This window comes from Benincasa hispida, chromosome 10 (assembly GCF_027475165.1).
Source record: "Benincasa hispida cultivar pf3 chromosome 10, pf3_genome.v1.1, whole genome shotgun sequence".
NCBI classification, from domain to species: domain Eukaryota; kingdom Viridiplantae; phylum Streptophyta; class Magnoliopsida; order Cucurbitales; family Cucurbitaceae; genus Benincasa; species Benincasa hispida.
Window position 1 is genome coordinate 18,001,987 of NC_143487.1, and position 18,925 is coordinate 18,020,911.

At 33.2% G+C, this 18,925-nt stretch overlaps 1 protein-coding gene across 2 annotated transcripts; it reads left to right on the forward strand.

The window, feature by feature from the left end:
• The first annotated feature begins 357 nt into the window (after nt 1-357).
• Nucleotides 358-13,105, forward strand: LOC120088220 (ferrochelatase 2). Of its 2 annotated transcripts, XM_039045362.2 has the most exons (11): nt 358-855; nt 965-1,101; nt 2,996-3,311; nt 3,999-4,142; nt 5,447-5,548; nt 6,759-6,862; nt 6,946-7,072; nt 7,212-7,364; nt 9,280-9,380; nt 9,982-10,183; nt 12,510-13,105. In XM_039045362.2, the coding sequence occupies exons 2-11, from the start codon at nt 1,004-1,006 to the stop codon at nt 12,735-12,737; spliced, it is 1,575 nt and encodes a 524-aa protein (XP_038901290.1). In that variant the 5' UTR covers nt 358-855; nt 965-1,003; the 3' UTR covers nt 12,738-13,105. The 2 variants fall into 2 exon arrangements, with proteins under 2 accessions (XP_038901290.1, XP_038901291.1); XM_039045363.2 differs by lacking the exons at nt 358-855; nt 965-1,101 and adding an exon at nt 1,382-1,557.
• Nucleotides 13,106-18,925: the final 5,820 nt, after the last annotated feature.

Here is an 18,925-nt window from a genome sequence, read left to right on the forward strand (position 1 = left end):
TTACTTAAGTATCAACCTATGTGACAAACATTGTACATCTTGCTTAAGTATCAGCTTATGCGACAAACATCGTACCCATGTACAGATCTCTCCTTCATGCAATTTTAATTGTTTTAATCACGAAAATCTTTTCCTTTCATTGAAATTAAAAAAAAAAAAATATTTTCCATCAGGATATTTTCTGTTTTAAGCATTATGCATAAGAAAGACAATGTTTCAACTCTCAACAAAGGGGAAAGAAGGAGATATTTTGTGGAATAGTGTAGACGAAACTCAGATGTTACATCATTCTAATCTTGAATTAAAGGATTGATTACCACATTGATATTGAAGGTTTATCCGTCAAAACTAAAAATCACTGGTGTTTTACCAGTCAACTGAAAACACGCATAATAAACATAGAACAATAATTGTAATATAAAAATTGAGAACGGAAAGAAATCCCAGCCAATGGACTCCGATTCTATCCAGAATTGTCGCTGTTGCAGAATGGTTTTAATGAGTGGGACACATCCTTGAAAATAACATATGCGATCTGTTTGTTTCCAGGGAAAATTAGCCCAGAAAATTTGTTTACAATCACAACATTTTATCAAAAAGATGGGGGAAAAATGATGGGTGGTAATTTTTTTCGGAACCCAATTGGATAAAGCGCTGAATTAGAAGTGGCGTTGGCTGGTCCATTCTCAGTTCTTCTCTCTCTTCTTCATACGGCCATTCGTCCTATCGTACGCTGCATATATTAACGATTCTATACAGAACAGGAAGCTATTGATGGGAAGAAGCTTCTACACCATCTTGATTTGACTGACACTTCAATTTCTCAACATTTCTATCGATTTGTTAATTACCCAAGTAATCATTTTCTTTCCTGTTATCTCTGTTCTGCCCATTATTTCGATTGTTATTTTTCTGCTACCTAACTATTGGGTTTTTTCTGGTTGATTGTGTTCTGGGTTTGAAGAGCTTTGGGGATTAGTGTTTCTGGGGTAGTTGTTAAGCTATGGACTCTGCAATTCAGGCTTCACCTTCTCCGGCTTCGTCTTCTGCATTTCGTAGTCCATGTCTCACCTCCGCTTCTCAGAACTGCAAGCTCCCATTGTAAGCTATCTGTTTGTGCTGTAGCTGTTTTTATTTTATGGGATTTCATTAAATAATGTTTTGTGAAATACTGAAGTTGTTTGCACGGATTGTCTTCTTTTGTACTTTAAAAGCGCTTATTCGTAGTAGGAAATCCTATTTGTCCCTCATTGTTATTCAGATTCTTAGGGAGTTGAGGACTTATTTACTTAGCAGATGCATTTTTTTGGCAAATGTAATCTGGGGTTATTGGAATTAGCATTCATGGTGTTTTATTGACAGTGAAGGTTTTTGATTTCAGTCCACTCGTGTTGCTTGAAAGCCAAAGTGAGCTGGTCAAATTCCGGCTACATCCCAACAGTAGGGTTTCTGATTCACACAGGTCTGAGATTGCCCTCTTCTTTGTAATGGGCAAGAATGGGCTTACATGATCAGGTTACAGGTGGCATCAGAGCCGTGAAGTAGCTCGACCAAGAGGTAGTGTAGAGTGGTTCTTGGGAAGGAGATTGTCAGGCAATGTCCCAAAATGCGTTTGGTTGCCTTTCCCCAACTTATCATCCCTTGCACTTCAGTTATGATCTAGGGAAACTGATGTACCCATAGTTAGTTAATTCTTAAGGCAAATAGAATGAAAAACTCCCAGGTGGAAATATATCTTATGTATATCCTTGCCGAGAGTTTCTACCTCTTCTGGGGTAATATGTCTTCTATTACCCCTTGTTAGTCTTGTTTTAACATTAGTTTCTCAGTTCGTCGAAAATCATTGGATGAAGTTAAGTACTCTGTATTGTCTCTTTCTGTTTGAATTATTCATGATGGGACATACTCATGAACCATTTTCCATGGGTTAACATATGCTGGTTTTAAATATTGCATTCTTATGCCATGGGGAGCAAACAACTAATTGATATTATCAGCTTTTTCTTTTTGTTCTTTTTTTTGGGATAAGAAACAAAGAAAATGTATTGATTAATCACAAAAGGAGTACTACCTGGAGGCGGAGGGGTGAAAAACTCCCTCCCTCAAAAGAAAACTAGTGAAGATCTGCCTCCCAATTGATTGGTATTATTAGCAAGTTAGTAGTCAGGAATAAGCTATGCTGGACGGGCTACCTATGTGTTCAGATCACCTGGTTCTAGAACTTAGTTGCATCCACATTCACTGTCTTCTTCCTGATTATACTTCTTAAATTTCCCTGTGGTGTCTTTCCTTAACCTTCAACAGGATATCTCGGTAAAACCACATATTCTGCCTCAAGATTGTTTCTCACAATTTTCTTCCTGGAACTTTCTCGCTCTCTCTATGCTTAAGGGGATCAAGTTTAAAATAGTTTGTGCAAAGAAGAAATTTCACGCACTTCTCTAAGGTCTGCGATGGTTGTTATGATCTTCCTTCCTTTGACCCTACTGGTGCTGTTGACTGAAATTGTCTATGTGTGAGATGTGATGCCATTGCCATTGTTGGATGGGGACAAAAATAATAGCTACTATGAATGCTAAAGTACGCCAAGAAACCTCAAGTACAATTTCAGAGGCACCGAGTTGGGGCCTTTTTCTTTGGGAAGAGTTTTGCGATGTTGCTAGATTTTAATGCCTCTTTAGGGATTGCTATGATCTTTTGTAATTGTCAGCTAGGTCTTATTGTGTTGGATTGGAGTCTAGCTTTCATTGCTCCTTTTTGATGGTTTGTTTTCTTGTATTCGCCTGTAATTCATTTATTTTTTCTCAACAAAAGCTCGATTTCTCATAAAACGAAAAATAGTCTATAATTTGTTATGCGAGATTTTCATTTATAAGAGCTTTATATCATCTTTGTATATCAGTGTATTGTTAGGATTGAAGAACTATTCACTACATGGTTTCACATGAATTGATTCAGTATAGCAGTGAGAATTTGTATTTTTTCCCCTGCGCAGGCCAACTTCCAGAGTCATGGGTTCCTCTAAAAGAATGCATCGCACCTTCAGGCTTCATATGGATGCTTGTCCTACAAAAAGTCACGTAGTTTCCAAATACTCTTCAGAATGGCCTGATTCACAATCCATATTCTCTAAGCAATCAATCAACAAGTATTTTCTGCCTCTGAGAGCATTGGTTGCTTCAAACACTCAAAATACTTCGGCTGCACCTTTAATCGGAGACGAAAAGGTTGGGGTGTTGTTGCTGAACCTTGGAGGTCCAGAGACTCTCGATGATGTGCAACCTTTCTTGTTTAACCTCTTTGCTGACCCGGTATCATGCCCTAACAAATTTATTTCGCCTTTTTGTATTTATTAATATGAAGTTTGAATTATTTAATCTTCTTTAGTAGATGAGGTGAAACTTTAAGAAGTTTGTTTTATCTACTTGCCTTTCATCAATTATGTTAAAAGTTTCTGACAATGAAGATCTACCTCACATGTTCTTCTTCACTTTTTCCAACTTCGCATCCTAAGTGTCCTTTTTGAGTCTCAGATGATAATTTGATCTCAATAGTGGAGTGTTTGACATACGGTTTTCATGTCAATGGAAATTCAATAATTTTGAAATACAGGTAATCGATGATTGGCCGGATTTTGTAATTGTGACTTGGCATATTTATGGGTATTCATGAATGAACAGATTTGATATCATCATTATCAATCTTCAAATTTCATCTTTCTTTTTTAATTAATAAATATCTTCAATGCCCATTGGATTTTGACAAGTAAAAAGAACTGCTCGACGAATGAAATTCTTGAATGCGTTTAGCAGTTCATGGAATTTGAATGCGACATATACTAGGTTTTATTTTGACGGTTCCGCAAAGTGCTATACAATGGAATAAATGTGTACTTAATTTGCATGGATTATTACTTTGTCTTGTATTGTTATAACTTCTAGGTCTTCTCTGAAAATTGGATATACACAATTTTAACTATAATTTACTCTCTTTAATAGGATATAATACGGTTGCCACGATTGTTCCGTTTCCTCCAAAGACCGTTGGCACACTTGATTTCTGTTCTAAGATCACCCAAGAGTAGAGAAGGCTATGCCTCAATTGGTGGTGGTTCTCCTTTGCGAAAGATAACTGATGCACAGGCAAGAAATTCTTGTTGTTGTTGTTGTCGCTGTTGTTTATTTTAATATTTCATGTGTGTCTGAGCATGTACACAACAATGGTTCTTTGACAATTGAGATTATGAGAAAAGATTAGAGAAATACTAAGAATACTGTTTGCATTCTTAGTATTCCTCTAAGAATGACTTGTTCAATGCATGATTTTTTTTTTTTTTTTTAAAAAAAAGGAAACAGCCTTTATTAATCAATAAAATTAGTACAAGAGATGAGTACTTTGATAATAAAGGTGAATACAAAGAACCAAGCAAGAAACCAAAGGATCAGTAGGTGTGTTTAATGTATGATTTGTGATGTAGCCTTAGTAGTTGGAAGGAGATAATTCAAAGTGGAAAGACTACATAAGAGGGGACTCCACTCTTATATATAGAGAATAAAATCCTAAAAGAAAACTAAAAAGAATTAAGATCCAAATAAGAAACTAAAAAGGATTAACCATGGCATTAGTCAATATTGAACATTATTTCCTTAATTTTCCTTACATCAAAGACATTGACCCACAGCATCTTTGCCCTGTCTTTCAAACACCAACCATTGAGACATTCGGACAACCATATGTGTAGAGCCTGAGGTTTACTTCATTGCAGTCCAAAGATATTGCTAAAATGGTTCCGCACTCTGTCAACAAAATTACAGTGAAGAGGCTGGTGGGAAAGTGATACATTATTTCTTTTACACCGCACAAATATGAGGGGAAATCTGAGGAGAAGAATTCCTCTTTTGAACTTTATCCATGGCATTGATGCTGTCATAAGCTGCTGTCCACAGAAAAATTTCATCCTTTTCAGAATAATTCCTTCCCACATCAGAGAGCGGCATAAGTGTTTTTAATCAGAAACTTATCATAAAGAAAGAGCACACTTATTTTTTTGTTTCCTTTTATAATTTACAACTTCATGTTTGCCAAAACTTAAAAGATCTGTGACAAAGTAACATTTTTTCCCCTTCTGAATTCTCCGTGTGAGAGCACATAGGAATTCAAGTTAGATACGGTGCTTCTTGAAATTTATGAATTTTGTTTATACAATCTAAGAAACCTGGTTGATTATCAACGTTTTAGAGGAGTAAGAGTTGGTAAAAAAATGTTTGTTCAGCTTAATGGTTATTGAACCTCTCAGTGATGTGGGAACATGCAATTTTGGTTTATTTTATTTTATTTTTATTATTTTTTTTGAGATAGAGAACATGCAATTTAATAAAGTTCACACGGTTTTGGCATCTTCTTGTTCAATTATTTTTGTTGTAATCTGTATATCTGCATTGTTCAGGCTGAAGAGTTGAAGAAGGCCTTATGGAAAAAAGATGTTCCAACTGAAGTGTATGTTGGTATGCGTTACTGGCATCCGTTCACTGAAGAAGCAATTGAACAGGTAGACATTTTTTTTTTTATATATGTATGAAATCAGGTGGTGTTTTTTGAACGTCTTCTTGTTTCCACTGTTTCAGTTGTGGCAAAATATGTTACTGCATGTAGCTTGAGAAATAGTTCAAACTGTAGGCAGGCTTTTGTTGCTCATTCAAGCATGAAATTCGAATATCGGGTTCCGCCAGATACTTTGGCTAAGTTAACTCAGCTTGAATTCCTAGTACTGGAAATAGGTTTTTCTCCATCACACCCACCCATTATTTTGAATGATAATTTAGAGACCCAAGTCCTTAGCTCCAATACCAATTTTTTAGGCGTGGTATTTTGGGCCTTGTAATTATGAGGGAAGCTCTTTGTAGAGGCAGAAGCTATACAAGGAGAATTTGTTTTTCAATGCTTGTGTGTAGTAAAGTAACTAAGGGAAAAAACCAAAATGGCAAAACCTCACTTCGTCCCATTGAGATCTTAGTACAAATACTGCCATATAACTCTTTACCTCCTAAATGCTGGATAGGTTTTTTCCAGTTTGGTTACGAGCAATTTACAGAAAATGGAAGGATGGAGTCTTTTGGGAGGGAGAGGCAGCTGAAAATTGTTTGGAAAAATATATGTAAAAAATTATGGTCGGAAAGGAATTAAAGAATTTTTGTAAATAAGGAAAGAAAATGGGAAGATTTAGTTAGTTAGTTAGTCAGTTTTTTTGCGGGGGGCGGGGGGGCTAAAATCCAACAGGCCTTATAGTTTACTAAACCTATAAGTTTCTAGCTAAGAGACAAACTTTTAATTGATATAGAGTAAACCCTGAATAATTGATATAGAGTAAACCCTGAATATATATTCAGGGTTTACTCTATATCAATTAAAAGTTTGTCTCTTGTTTCAAGAAAAAATGGTATTGCATGAAAAACATGTATATATATATATATTATTATTAGCTTTTTTTGACATAAAAAACACATTAAGGCAACATAAATTGTCGCGGTCATACTCTCTCATTGTTCTCTTTTGTAGGCTGTCAGAAATTTTTGTTTTTTTTGGTCCCCCCCTTCATATTTAATTCCAACTTTCTTAGCCTTGTATTGTAAGTCTCCATTCTGTTATAAGAGGAACAGCTGCATCTTATGGAGCTTACAAACTCCGAAATTTGGTACATTTACAAAATAATTGTATTTGTTTATTGATGCATCCTCCAAATCTTTTCTTTTTCCTTGTAGATAAAAAAAGACAGGATATCAAAGCTTGTCGTTCTTCCTCTTTATCCCCAATTTTCAATATCCACTAGTGGTTCAAGCCTACGGCTCTTGGAGGGTATCTTCCGGTAAAGACAAGATCTGGCATGTTCATATAATATTCTGACATCCTGGGTTGGTTTAAATAACTATAAAATCTTCTTTTTGTTAGGGAGGATGAATATCTTGTTAACATGCAACATACGGTAATACCTTCCTGGTACCAGCGTGAAGGATATATAAAGGCCATGGCAGATTTGATTGAGAAGGAATTAAAAAGTTTTGACTTTCCAGAGCAGGTATATGTTTCCATGCTCGAACATATATTGTTCACAAAATGTTGTTGATTATAGCCAAATGCCAATTGAACTTTCTGGTTCATAAGTGTTACCATTCATGCCTTGGCATTAAAGTGTAACTTAAATATGTACATAACAGGTAATGATATTTTTTAGTGCACATGGTGTCCCCCTTGCATATGTGGAAGAAGCTGGTGACCCGTACAAAGCAGAGATGGAGGAATGTGTGGATTTGATCATGGAAGAATTAGAAAAGAGAAGGATAACAAATAGCTACACCCTTGCTTATCAGGTATGTGCCTTTCAATCATTTCATATCAACCTGGGGGGAGCGAGTGAGCTGTACTTTGACTGGTATCACAGAATGCTTTATCGTCGATCATGTAAATTGCTTCTGGAAGGTCCTTTGAAATATTTTGGATATCTTTGGCATATGGCCATCTCTTCTGTAAAAATTTTAAAATGCAATTTTTAAATTACATATTTTTTCTTTCTTTTCAAAACGTTCAATATATACATTCAATTGTTTGTATTTTTTGCCTTATTGTTCTTTACCCCTCTTGGACTATGTGTTGAACTTAGTGAGGCAAATATTTTCATAGCTAACTAATATCTCATGTTTAATGGACCATACATGCTTCAGAACTTATTGGCTCGTGATGGAGAAGGGAAAAATAGAAAAGATATAGTATCTTTTAGGATTATGTGTGCAACTTGGTGCGGCAATTATTTTATTAGCTAGTCTTGTCTCTCCTTCCATGGAACATACTGGCACCAGAAAAGATCTAGTATTCACAACTTGTTGGCTCAGGATGTAGAAGTGCAAAAGAAAGGAGAGATATATAGAGGGAAAATGGAGAGACATGGAGAGATAGGCTGAGGAACATAAAATGTAAAAAAAATAATAATAATAATAAAATAAAATAAAAATTAAAAAAGAAAAGAAAAGAAAAAAGAAGATAAGCTGAGGAAAATGAAAGGGGGACAAAGAATGGAGTATTTTCAGATAAGTTTAATTGTTTTGAGCATTTTTGTGATCTTGTACAGTTTACTGTTCCTAATTTGAGTAGCCAACACATTTTGTTTTTTGTAATTACGCCAGTCTATCAACCTAGATTGAAATGTCCTCTTGTAATCCCTATTTTGGGGAGGGGGCTCCTGGTTCCCCGGCCCTTTAGGTTCTCTTCAAGTTTTTTCTTTTCTTTTCTTTTCTTTTTATGGAGGAGTGAAGTCTTTCGGATGTTTCTTGTAAAAAAAAAAAAAAAAAAAATTAAGAATGGCTGATGGTAGGAGGGAAAGATCTGAGGAGTGAGGAATGAAAGGGACGAGAGGAGGGAGAGAGAGTGAGGAAGAAGGTGAAAGAGTAGAATTTGACTAGTATGCAAACACTTTTTTGCTTGATCCAATGTTCTCAAGATGCTATACTCATAATAGAAATTGGACCTTTTACGATCGACGTAGCCAATTATAATATATATATGTACCTATGTATGTATGTATATTGAGAGATTTAGCCAATTATATTTGACCTTGAAGTTATTTTCATCCTTTAGCATGAACCTCTCACAATACTAACCCTCCGCTAGGTTGCTTTTACCTAAAATAAGGCAGGCGAGGACTGATCAATGAGCCATGATACAGGCTGAGAAAATCCAAACTGCTAATAATAGGCGTCATTATTATCCTAATGGGTCAAGGTTTGTTGGAGAATTAATATTACAGTTTTAAAGGGAAGGGCAAGATTCTGTGTGGTTTTACTCTTAAAGGGAAGCGTAAGATTCTCTAGATGAATGCAAGTCAAATTTTGGAATGGGATCAAGAGTTTTCAATATGTTGAGATTGGAGTGAAGCGTGGGTTCTAGTTAGATTTTTACCTTCTACTTGGTATTCTCTTTAATGTCTTTTGTAAGTTTGTAACTGTAGCTTTTTTTAAAAAAAATGATCTTGAAATGGAACACTATTTTGTAACATTTGGAATATTTGACGCCATGGCATTTTGAATTTTCTACTCCTGATAGTTTCGGTAAAAAGTTTTTATCCTCTCAGAGGAAAAATCACATTCTGAAGGCTGAAGCTTTTAGTTCTGGCGGATAGGAAAATATTTTGCGCTTTGTAGTTCATCAACCTACAACTAGTAGGGTTATTATTATTTTTTTTTATCGTGTACAAACTACAATCTTAAGTGGGTTTTCTGACTTGTTCTACAGAGTAGAGTTGGGCCGGTGGAGTGGTTAAAACCTTACACAGATGAGACAATAATAGAGCTTGGCCAAAAAGGAGTTAAAAGCTTGTTGGCTGTACCCATTAGGTATGTGTCTTTCAACATTCAACACTTTTGTGACCAATGATTTGTTATAACGGAAATTATAATAAACAATGAAATTTGATTCTCAAGTAACATTTGCTTTGATTCTTTACAAATTTAGTACTTAAAATCATTGGATGTTATTCAGTAGACTATATTTGATTAGGATTGGTTTCCTTGGTCTATTAGGATTAGGATTAGTTTCTTTTATTAATTAGGATTAGGATTAGTTTGCTTTCTATTTGGTATGAATATCTTGTACCACTCATCTTGTACAAAACTTTTTTTTTTTCCTGTCAAGAATTACATAAACAATCTAATTGCAATGATGTTTTAATAATTTGACACAGTTCACACATCAACGAAATTGTTTCTTATAAAAAAAAATGATTTGACTGTAATTATTTGACATGTATCATTGGCAATGTGTTTCAATAATTATTCATAACGTGATTGAGTAAAACTCAATATCTATCAAGAACCAGTAAGTTCCTACATATGATTTGATGATACTTTTTGCATATTGGCTGCATTCAGATTATTTAGTTTAAAAATAAATTTCATATTCAATTCATTAAAATTTTATGCAATGCTTCATTGGCAGCTTTGTAAGTGAGCACATCGAAACTTTGGAAGAAATTGACGTGGAATATAAAGAACTGGCTTTAAAATCTGGGATAGAAAAATGGGGACGTGTTCCTGCGTTAGGATGTGAGCCTACTTTCATAACAGATTTGGCTGATGCCGTAATTGAGAGTCTTCCGTATGTGGGGGCCATGGCTGTCTCAAATCTTGAAGCTCGGCAGGTACTATATCACCATTTACATGGAAATAAGCTTAACCTATATTTCTAAAATCTCAATAGATAAATTCATGTTGATATTTATGGAATGAGGGAATATTATTTTTACAACCAAGACCTTAGTTTAGATTGTTAAATGCACATACCATCATATTAGTTAGTTCTGTAACTATTTTATAAATTATATATAATTGTACGCCAATGAAAATGCACCACTCTATGCAATGCTAAAAAGCACAGACACAGATACGGATACATGATACGCATACGATACGATACGGCGATACGTTAATTTCTAAAAAACTAAGATACGGATACGTTGAAGATACGTATTATATATATATATATATAATGTCTAATTAATTGCTATAATACATATTTTAAGTTAGATTATAATAGATTCAAGAAGAGAGTGAAAACTTTAAAAAAAATCCAGTAACGTCGAGTGATTGTTGAGTGACTAGAGTAGACGGTAGGAAAGAAGTAGAAGATGAAGATTGAATAATGAAGTTGAGGATGAAGAAGGTGTGAATCATGATTTAAATAGTGAGAGAGAATGGAAGAATGAAGATTTAATTACGTTTCGGATTTTTTTTTTTTAATTTTTTATGTTTTAACATTTTTAATTTATTTTGTTTTGGATTGCTCAATTTAAGTGGACTTTTATGTTTGGAAGTAATTTTAAAATGGTTGAAATCACTTTTGTCATTTTCAAAATCACCGTGAAACATGTTTAATTTTTCAAAACTAATTTTGATGATATGAAAATTGCATTTAAAAGTGTAAAATTGAAAATTAAATTAATTTTGAGTAATTAAAATTGTGTTTTCGAGTGATTTTAAAAATGAAAAAAGTGATTTTTGATAATTTTAAAATCACTCCTAAACATGCACTAAAATAAAATGGGTTGTAGGTTGGGCTTTTTAAATGGTTGAGCTTAAATTTGAAACAAAAAATTGACCCACGTATCCCCTTCACGTATTTGGAAGCAGATACGCGTATCTGAAAATTTAAAATAAAAATAAATAAATCAGATACTTCAAATCACGTATCAGACACGTATCTGCCACGTATCTGGACATATCCGTATCGTATCCTTATTTGATACCGATTCTCTGCACAATTAGAAGTATCTGTGCTTCCTAGATGCAATGCAATTAGGTATCATTATTAATTTTTGGTAAGAAAATGAACTTTCATTGAAAAAGTAGAATAATAGAATGGAATTTTATTTATATATAGTTAGTGTTGTAACTATATTGAAATATAAATATACTAGAGACCGACACTAACTAAAAAAAGGCAACTAATGAAATTATGTAATCCCACACCGCACTTGTTGCGCTTTTGTAATTTCATATCATCAATGAAATTATATGTTTCTTGTAAAAAAAAAAGGAGAAAAGCAACACTATTGCATTATAGAAGCTATTGAAGTGAAACACGATTAAAAGATTGTACAAAATCGATCCAGGTCTCTATGTTCCAATATTTTATGGATACTAAATTTAAGATATAAACTACAAATTGTATATACAGATGAGATCTAATCTAGGCAATTAGTTGGAAGGTCCTAACTTGAGCAACTAGATATAATCCTGCATATTTAGCTGTTTAGGTGTGTGAACGATGGTGGGCACTTTTGTGGTGCACCCGGATCCTTTGAAACTCAATTCTGGACCGGAAGGATGCCAATGGACCACATGAATCTCACTGTCAATGACTGCATCATTTATTTTATTTTCTTAGTTTAGTCAAAGTTTTTGTAGTTGGTCGTTTCAAATGTGGAATTCATCGCTTTGTTTTCTCTTTCCTTCACATTATGCATTGTAAAGTCTGGATTGGTACTAGATTGCTGCAGCCTGCCCTTTTGGTATTATACTACATACGTACTGCATCATGGTTAATTGTCCATCTACCTTAATGAATGATTCAGATTCCATCTCCTGGTATTTAGTTTGAGAAATTTGTAGTTCATACTCGAGTGGGTTACTAAACTCATTGTCAGATTTATTCCATTTTCATTAAAGCATAAAAACCCTTCACAAAAGAACTGTATCAATGGATTTGGAAAGGGATATCTTTGGGTGAAAGAAATGCACTACTGGCTGTTATTCTACGTTTGACATATCTGTCAGACTATGTACTAATCATATTTCTTTTCTGTATGAAGCTAATTTAGTATAGAGAAAATATGTTTCTTATCCCTTGTTTATATTTGTTTTTTTTAATCTTATTGTATTGGAACCTTTTATTTTAGTTATCAGCAGTGAGAAGCTTGTTTCTTTTATGATTAATTATTAATACTTCTCTCCTTTTCCCCTTTTCAGCCCTTGGTTCCCCTTGGTAGCGTGGAAGAGTTGTTAGCAGCATACGATTCACAACGTAGACAGCTACCGCCACCTGTAACTGTGTGGGAATGGGGTTGGACGAAAAGTGCTGAAACCTGGAATGGGAGAGCAGCAATGCTGGCTGTACTTGTCTTGCTGGTCCTAGAAGTCACAACTGGAGAGGGGTTTCTTCACCAATGGGGAATTTTCCCCTTATTTCATCAGTGATCTCTCTCTCTTTCTCTCCCTCTACTTAATGGTAGGATGTGTATATTTATTTTGTGAGGTATATGTTACGCAACTATTGACATCTTCCAATCTACACAGAAAGTTTTAGATGATGCTAGTATATTCGGTGCTAACAGGGACTTAAGCTGGTGTAGTCCTTTTCTTATCCTTTGGCATTCTCAGTTTGGACTGGAATTTTGATAGTTCGTAGTATATGGTGGTATACTACCCTGTGAGCAAAATAATGAAAAAGTATATACCCTGGTTCTTGAATGCATGTACCCAGTGGAATTTGGTTGGGGTTAGGGATATTTCCCTTCCCCTGTTTGTCAATCATATTAAATAGAGTTATCAACTGTATTAATATCGATACTATTTCAAGTATAGGTTCATTTGTATGTTTGTATATCAGGTTTCTTATATATATATTTTAGTTATAGCACTTTGCCAACATGGTAGCAATGTCTCTACTAAAATGCCGACAGCTGGTCATCCAAAAATTTAAACTCTCTGTAAGTGTGCCATGCATTTGATTTAACACAATGTTTTTTTTCCAGACATGTTACTGTGCCCCTTTTGGTTGATTAGCATTGATTTTTCTTGGAAAGACAATTTAAATGGTGGGGTATTAGAGGGCCATTGACTAAGATAAGGACCTTGAAACTCCTAAATGGTATGTTAGCCATTTCCAACCAGGACTGCCAACTTTTTTCCTCCTCTTTTTCAAATGTTAGTTTCAAATGATTAAAATGAATATGCATCAGAAAAGAAGATGAAGAAAAGAACACACTGTTTACATCGAATTAGTAGGTGTAAGAAGATGGGCCAGCCATTTATCAAGAAGTTGTGGGATAGTTGTACTAAATAGTCTTCCATAGTGATAGAAACAGAAACTTTTTGACTAACCTCTCATAAAACACAGACTAATGAGCTTCTTTAGATTGAAATTATAGAATTAGCCTTGCTCTTTGAAAATAAGCGATATCATAAAATACGAAGATGAAGAATGTGAATATATCCCTAAAACTGATCATATTAAAAGAAAAAAGAAAAGAAGAAAAGAAGAAAAGAAAAAAGAAAGAAAGAAGAAGAAGAAAAAGAAAAGGGAAAGGTATAATCAGCAAGCCCCACACATTGTCCCCATGAAGAGTGAGGAGAACTCACATGAAAGCTACAATTAAAATCTGAGATGAGTTAAAAAAACAATGCCAAAATAAAGGAAGAATCAGAACATTTGTCTTTTGTGTTGCCAGGCACATTAAAATGATTAAATCGGATCAGCTGATGGAGAATCTGAGCATGCTCCTTCCCCAACTCACTCCTCTTCAACCTAAGCTTTAGCCCCTCGCTTTGCTTTTACTTTCCCTTTGTTTATTTATTTTTACTTCAGATTGTCTGAAAGGTTGCATCACTTTAGACACTCTATTCATTACAACATTTCTCCATCAATATCCAATATCTTGTTAAATGCATCATATAATGAAATTTACTCTATGATAATTATGACCTTACTATTAAAATTTCACATGCCATTACGATCTTACTTGAACAAGATCTGTTCTTTTAGATTGTACAACTATGGTTTTAATTTATGATTAGGCAAGATAATTTCACATGATATTAGTAAGTATTCTCGAGTTTAGATATTATGTGCCCTGCTATTTTCTTCTCATTTCATTATAATTATCTACATGTTAGAACTGATGATGATGATGATGATATCGACCCTGGCATGTTACACTCAACATGTTAAAAAGTAGATGGGAACATAATCATCTTTAGCTACATTAAGTGAATATTCAATTGAAAAACCTTGAACTGTAGAATAAAAACTCGACTTCCTTGACTGGACAGCACACATCATCACATGTTTCTGTTTATGAATGTGAAGTGTCCTGCTTTAAATTAAAGAAGAGATAACACTAAAATAACACAACAAAAAAACCCACCTTTTATACTTCTTATTCACACCCATTAATAGGCTAAGTTTGGTCAAATAATATACACAAACACACACACTTCAAGGAAGAGTCAAAACATTTTTTTTCTTCTGATGCCTCTGTGTAAATATTAATACTTCGATTGGTGAAATGGATGAGTTTGGAATCTCTTTTTTAAACTTTGGCTGATATCATCCTTCATCAGATTAAAGTATCATTTCAGGTTCACTCGACCAAAACATAAGCCAAGGCAAGGCCCGAGATAAAAAGGAATAAAAGGGTCTTTCGGCAAAAGAGCTAAGAGTGAAGTTGGTAATCTCTCTCTCTCTTCTTTCTCTTTCTCTTTCTATATATCAAATAATTGGTTTTGCAGAAGTAAGTGTATGATGATGATGCTTTTGAGGTGTAAAAACTATAAAGTGATATAAACTAAAGGTAGTAACTTGTAGTTGAATATACTCTGTTTTTTCTCTATCTTACCTGTAGTTGGAGCATCACTTTTATTGTTAAATTAATAGCCTCTGCCCTCTACCCTCTCCTTCCGAGTCTCACAATTTTTAAACATTTATCTTGTGATTGTTGTTTTCTTTCTGTACAAAGGTTGGAAAAGAAGTGGGGTGAAGATATTTGAACTATATGAATTATAATGAGAACTTTGACATTCAATCATCAAAATATGTACGTTTTTGGAAAAATGTTGTATTTATATATGCATAGTCCATTTCCCAATTATATATCATTGAAATACTACGTAGACAAGCCTATCTTTTCAAGAATTCATGATCATTTTACAGAACATAAACAGTGACAAAATAATTTTAAATGATAAAAAAGGGATATTGAAACATGTTTTTCATGATAGATAACTATTATGAAAAAGAGGAGAACCCCTTTATTGCAAATGTGAGTCTCATGATATTATATGATTAGAGTTCCAAGATTTAAAATTTTCAAAAATCCTTGTCCAAAAACAAGCCCCGCTTATTTATTTATTTATTTTTGGTCTGTCTTTATTTAGGTATATCTTTGACTATATCTATCTTTTATTGTCCACTCAGTTATCCAACCATAGTTCGTCTGGTAACGAACTTCTCTCCTCTTAAATACTTTTAAATATTTATTTATTGTATAGTTCGAATGAGCTGTTAAAAGATAGGTACAGTTCAAGATACACCTAATAAGTATTTCTCTTTCGTCATTGTATGGTAGTTATATTCAAAATGACAACACCAAAAAGGTACAATAACATGGATATGAAAGCATGCGTAACTGTACTTATATTCAACTCATCATCCATATATTATTTCTTCTTCTTCTTCTTTCATTCAACTCAGTGCAATGAAAACTGTCATTTCTGGGTATCATTTCTTAGATAGAGATAGAGAGAGAAAAACCAGTCAAAGATTGTGCGCAGTAATCATTAAAGTGGGGAGTGGATCTTTGTCGAAATGAAAATGATATTTTAAGGGAAGGAAAGGAAAGTTAAAGTGGGAGGCTGGGGGATTAAATAATGGGTGGAAAAAAAAAACAGAAACAGAGAGAAAAAGAAAAAGGGCAAAGCAAAACAAAGCTAGGACAAGGGCATAGGAATAGGAAGAAGTAGGAAGGGTTTTGGTTTTGGATTGCAAAAGAAAAGAAAGAAGAAAAAAAAATGGATGGTGGAGAAAGCAAAAGCAAACAGTGTAAGAGTGTGACAGGTAGATTGTTGGGGGTCCCTATTGTACATCCAAAAAAGTTGGTCTTTAATATTGCTACTCTCTCTCTCTCTCGTGATGATTTTTCTAACTGCGATGGTTCGAGTTTATTTACATCTCGACTAATCTCACAAGATAACTTACTTGACCCTGCAATATTTGAGTGTCAAGAAAACTTATAGGATATTAAATTCTAGGTAAGTGAGAAATTTTCTATACTATGGTAATATGAGTACTACTTGCAACATACAATACATAGATAAATGTTGACAATTTTTTTAGTACTATGGAGATAAACAAAGAAAAATTTCTATATAACCTCAATTCATTGTTTGCCATAATAATGTATTATTCAAGAATAATGTGATATCTATTAAATAGTTAAAATAACAGTTGAATTATAAAAATATCCAATGAACTTTACCTTTTGTGTAAAGAAAAAAACCCTTATTCTTTCACAAAAGTAATAATATTACTTCTTTCATATAAACATTTCAAAACTATCATTGGAGTAGAAATTCAATAGATTGTTGGATGAAAATTGGAGTTTAGAATGGTGTGGCAATGGGACTCGAACATTGTCTCATCGTCCCAAACCACTAATACACTTGGGATGAGTATTTGAAGGGATTTCCTCTCCAAGAACAACATTGAAACATTTATGAAATATCAAGAGCTATTATATTGTAACTTTTGAATGAATAGAAGTGTTCTCGAAACAAAAGGCAAAGTTCATGGATATTATTTGTGGTTTAATCTAAAACAAAATATCACTTAATGATGTGTCAAATTGTGAATTAAGAGAGCGAAAGAGTAAGATACTTCCATAGTATTAAAAATTTTCTTATGGTTAAGGTACCGACTTTCTTTCCTTGAGATCAAAGATGTAGATCTGTATACTTACATATTGTTAAACTAAAAATGACGTGGGTTGTCTAACGAACTTTTTTGTATAGAAAAATTCATAATGTGACCAAAGAGAGTAGGTATTGTAAAGAGTATGTATTAGAGTAGTATTAAAAAATTAAAATTTAAATGATTTTGGAATATGAACAGAATAGGAGAATTGCTTGTAATGGAGTTGGTCGGTTTGAGTTGTTTTTTGGTCCCAAGTTGAGGCTTTCGATGCGTTTGTATTATTTTTGTTAGTTTGTGGGCAGACAAAAGCTTTCTGCAGACGAAGCTTCTTAATCATATATCCTCTCTCTCTCTCTCTCTATAGCTATATAATATAAATGTATTGTATATTAGTTTAAATTATCTTTTTAGTCCTTGTACTTTGGGATTTATTCAATTTTAATCCCTATACTTTTAAATATTCAATCCTAGTCTTAGTCTTTTTAATTAATTTTTATTGAAATTGGTTGAATAATAATGAGAATTTTCCTACAATAAAATATAATATATGAATATGTTTTCAAAGATTACAGTGAAGTAGTAGCTGAGGACTGAATTTAAGAGTTAGTGAAAGGGTAATTACAATGGGCGTGTCTTACAACATGTTTAAATAATTGAAAATACAGCAAAAATTTTTAACGATAGGATCTATTGTTGATTGACTCTTATTAGCTAGTGATAAGGTTTATCACAACTAGACTTTAAGAGCTGAATTTAAATTTTGTATATTTACACTTTTTTTTTTTTTGCATTGTACTATATTTGCTAATATCTTTGATCTAATTGTTATATTAGCAAACTGCCCTTATTGAAAATTTATAGACTAATTAGACATTTGAGAGTCGGAACACAAATCGAACAAGTCCCGAAATATCAGAAAGTAAAATAATATTTTAATCTATATATTATATATTATTATTATTATTATAAAAATGTATACATATACATGTATGCATGCATGCCTCGTTTTCACACTATGCCCCTTCCTATTTTACTCATAGAATCTTCCTTTAAAGCCGTAAAGACCATCTCTCTCTCTATCATACAAATTTACACATATACCCTTCAATTGCCAACCTTGATTTAATATAGGATTAGAATAAAATACTTTGAGTTCAAATTCTTACCCACTTATTATTATTATTATGATTATTATTCTTATTATTATTTTCTAGGTATTAATTAACATACAAGTTAAACTGTTAAAAGATCAAAAGATTAAAATTTACCTTTTGTTAAATTTTTAAATCTCTTTAGCACATTGAAAATACAAATGATGTTAGATCTCTTGCAGGTCACGAGTTCAACCCACAGCTTGTAATTTTTTTTTAGAAAAAAGAAAATACAAATTATGTTATGAAAAAAAAAATATATTGAAGCTTTAAGTGGTAGAATTATGGGTTTATAATGGTTTTATTTTTTGTCTGACAAATATTATAGGTAAACTAACCTAATCTTAGAAACGAAATCATTATCCAACTAACTATAGAAACATAATATATATTTTTTTTATTCTTAGTGAAAGTTAATTTAGAACAAAATTATAACATGATAATTTTTTTTTGACTGACTAAAAAGGGAATTATAAAATCTGTTTGCTAAAAATGACAAAAAGGGTTTAAATAAAAACAAAAACTTAAGAGAATCACATGACAAA

What these genes read in the sequence shown, in the direction of transcription:
- LOC120088220 (XM_039045362.2), top strand. Translation starts at nt 1,004, where the DNA reads ATGGACTCTGCAATTCAGGCTTCACCTTCTCCGGCTTCGTCTTCTGCA. An exon ending in CAGAACTGCAAGCTCCCATT is followed by an intron (nt 1,102 to 2,995) that starts GTAAGCTATCTG and finishes TCCCCTGCGCAG; the next exon opens with GCCAACTTCCAGAGTCATGG. An exon ending in TTGTTGGCTGTACCCATTAG is followed by an intron (nt 9,381 to 9,981) that starts GTATGTGTCTTT and finishes CTTCATTGGCAG; the next exon opens with CTTTGTAAGTGAGCACATCG.